This window comes from Coffea eugenioides, chromosome 2 (genome assembly GCF_003713205.1).
Source record: "Coffea eugenioides isolate CCC68of chromosome 2, Ceug_1.0, whole genome shotgun sequence".
Taxonomy (NCBI): domain Eukaryota; kingdom Viridiplantae; phylum Streptophyta; class Magnoliopsida; order Gentianales; family Rubiaceae; genus Coffea; species Coffea eugenioides.
In genome coordinates, this window is record NC_040036.1 from 11284262 (window position 1) to 11286857 (window position 2596).

The 2596-nt window shown below is 38.6% G+C and overlaps 1 protein-coding gene across 1 annotated transcript; it reads left to right on the plus strand.

The window, feature by feature from the left end:
* LOC113761146 (anthocyanidin reductase ((2S)-flavan-3-ol-forming)) lies at positions 1-2510 on the plus strand. Its single transcript, XM_027304005.1, has 6 exons — positions 1-166; positions 895-1061; positions 1161-1361; positions 1520-1679; positions 1831-2044; positions 2155-2510. Exons 1-6 carry the CDS (start codon positions 40-42, stop codon positions 2297-2299), a joined length of 1014 nt encoding a protein of 337 aa, XP_027159806.1. The 5' UTR covers positions 1-39; the 3' UTR covers positions 2300-2510.
* Positions 2511-2596: the final 86 nt, after the last annotated feature.

A 2596-nucleotide genomic window follows, 5' to 3' on the forward strand; every position in this document is an offset into this window, starting at 1 on the left:
GATCAGTACCAATCTCCAAAATCTATAGGAATAGGACTGATGGCAGCTCAAGCAATTGAACTGAAGAAAGCCTGTGTTATCGGTGGCAGTGGATTTTTGGCATCATTTCTGGTGAAGCTATTGCTCCAGAAAGGGTATGCAGTGAATACAACCGTTCGGGATCCTGGTTAGTTATGTTTTTTTACTGTGGTATTTAGTTGATACAATTTTAGATGCATAGCTTATGTGTGATTTTTTGTTCTTCTGCAAATTAACCTACATTTATGCTCAATTTTGTCAAGGCTAATTCTATTGTTAAAAGATCCCCTGGCTTTAACAAGGATAAGGTCGTTTTAGGATGGACAAAGATTTCCTAGAACTAGACCCGACACAACCATTTGCCAAGAATTATCAGGGTATTTTGCCCGAATCATTGTGATCTGCACAGAAAAAGATGGATGATGCGAAGGCGCGTTATGGAAGAAAACTTTATTCTTGACATCACAAAGAAGCAAAGAAAATGCAATGCTTATCTTTTTCTGTGGTTCTTTTTAACTTCAGTTAATTCCCTTGAAAAGTACGGAGTTCACCTTGTAGAGGAGAATGGAAGAAGATTGTTTCCATTCTTGAACGTGATTCCAATGCCAAAGGAGCTTTGCACTTCTCGATTCTCAGCATGTAAACGTATAACAACATTTTAGATTATGTATGAGAATGAAGCCAAGTAGCGATCAGCTCTGATTCATTAGTTTGGGGCTGGGAAATGTTAAGAATACAGAAGTTGGACTTGGAACACAAACTCTCAACATCACTGTGCTCTGGAATAGTAATTAATTCCTAGATAGTTCTCATGTTTATTGTTCCAACACTTGTACTTTGCCTTGTTTAACATCGTCTTCTCCTTTTTCTACCCAGGTAATCAGAAAAAGATCACTCACCTATTGGCACTACAGAGTTTGGGAGACTTAAAAGTTTTTAAAGCAGATCTTACAGATGAAGCAAGCTTTGATGCCCCTGTAGCAGGCTGTGACCTTGTCTTTCATGTGGCCGCCCCAGTCAACTTTGCCTCTGAGGATCCAGAGGTATGAGATTGATAATCAAATAAACATTAGCAATTCAACAAGGTTATCATCATTTCTGTATCAGAAATCAGATTAAGATTTTTGTTCCGCATGTTGCAGAATGATATGATAAAACCGGCAATTCAAGGAGTTGTCAATGTTCTAAAAGCTTGCGTAAAAGCTGGATCAGTGAAACGCGTAATTTTTACCTCCTCAGCTGCAGCTGTAACCATCAACGAACTTAAGGGTACAGGGCTGATTATGGATGAAGGGAACTGGGCAGATGTTGAGTTTCTGACTTCTGCAAAACCACCTACTTGGGTAACTATCAGCACACTTGCAATTCTCGACTTCGATTGCATTATTAGTTTAAGATAAACAATGTTATGTCCATCCATAGTGGCATTCATTTTTTTTTCTTAATCTCCATTTTTGCATAATGAAATGATGATCGGGAACATTTTACATCTGCTCTGCAGGGGTATCCTGTCTCCAAGACTCTAGCTGAAAAGGAAGCTTGGAAATTTGCTGAAGAGAATAAGATTGATCTCATTACCGTCATTCCAAGTCTCATTGCTGGTCCTCCCCTGACACCAAACGTTCCCTCGAGCGTCAATCTTGCGATGTCCTTGATCACAGGTAAAATCAAAGCATTTTGCATGATCATACTCACACACATGCTGTAACATGTCGTAAATCCATCAGGTCAGAAAATTTTTGTCCCAACTCCCAAATGCACTTGAGCATATATCCAAATTAATTTCCAGCTAAAGTGTCCAACATTTTACAGGAAACGAGTTCCTCATTAATGGCTTGAAAGGGATGCAGATGCTCGCAGGATCAATCTCCATTACACATGTGGAAGATGTCTGTGAAGCCCACATTTTTTTAGCTGAGAAAAAATCGGCTTCCGGTCGTTACATTTGCTGCGCTGCCAATACTAGTGTTCCTGACCTCGCAAAGTTTCTGAGTAAAAGATACCCAGACTACAAAATCCCAACAGAGTAAGCACGCTTTCAAGACACTGCAGTAATATCTTTCTGCCCAATAGATTTGGAGGCCTAAACAAAACAAATGTCACCATGCATTTTCACACTATCATGGTTAATTGCAGATTTGAAGGTTTTCCATCCAAAGCAAAGTTGATCATCTCATCAGAGAAGCTTATCAAAGAGGGTTTCAATTTTAAGCATGGAATTGAGGACATTTATGATGACGCCCTTGCTTATTTCAAGGCTAAGGGTTTATTGCAGCATTGAAGACTTTTTCTTTTCCTTTTCTAAGTGAAAGCAACTCTATCCTGCAGTTGAATAAACCAATGTAGCTACCTGTTGTATCTATTGAAGTCTCCCAGGTGTCTATCTGCTGAAGTCACTTTAATTAAAACTAGTGAAATACTTAATATATATAATCCTTTGCTTGGTGCATGTGCATCCTAAATGCTTATGGATTTGCTCAATTGGAGTTGAACCCTGAATTTATGTTTGTTTTACTCGTAAATCTAAAAGTTAAAATAGTTAAATGATCATGAATCCTCATAAAGGAACATCATCAGT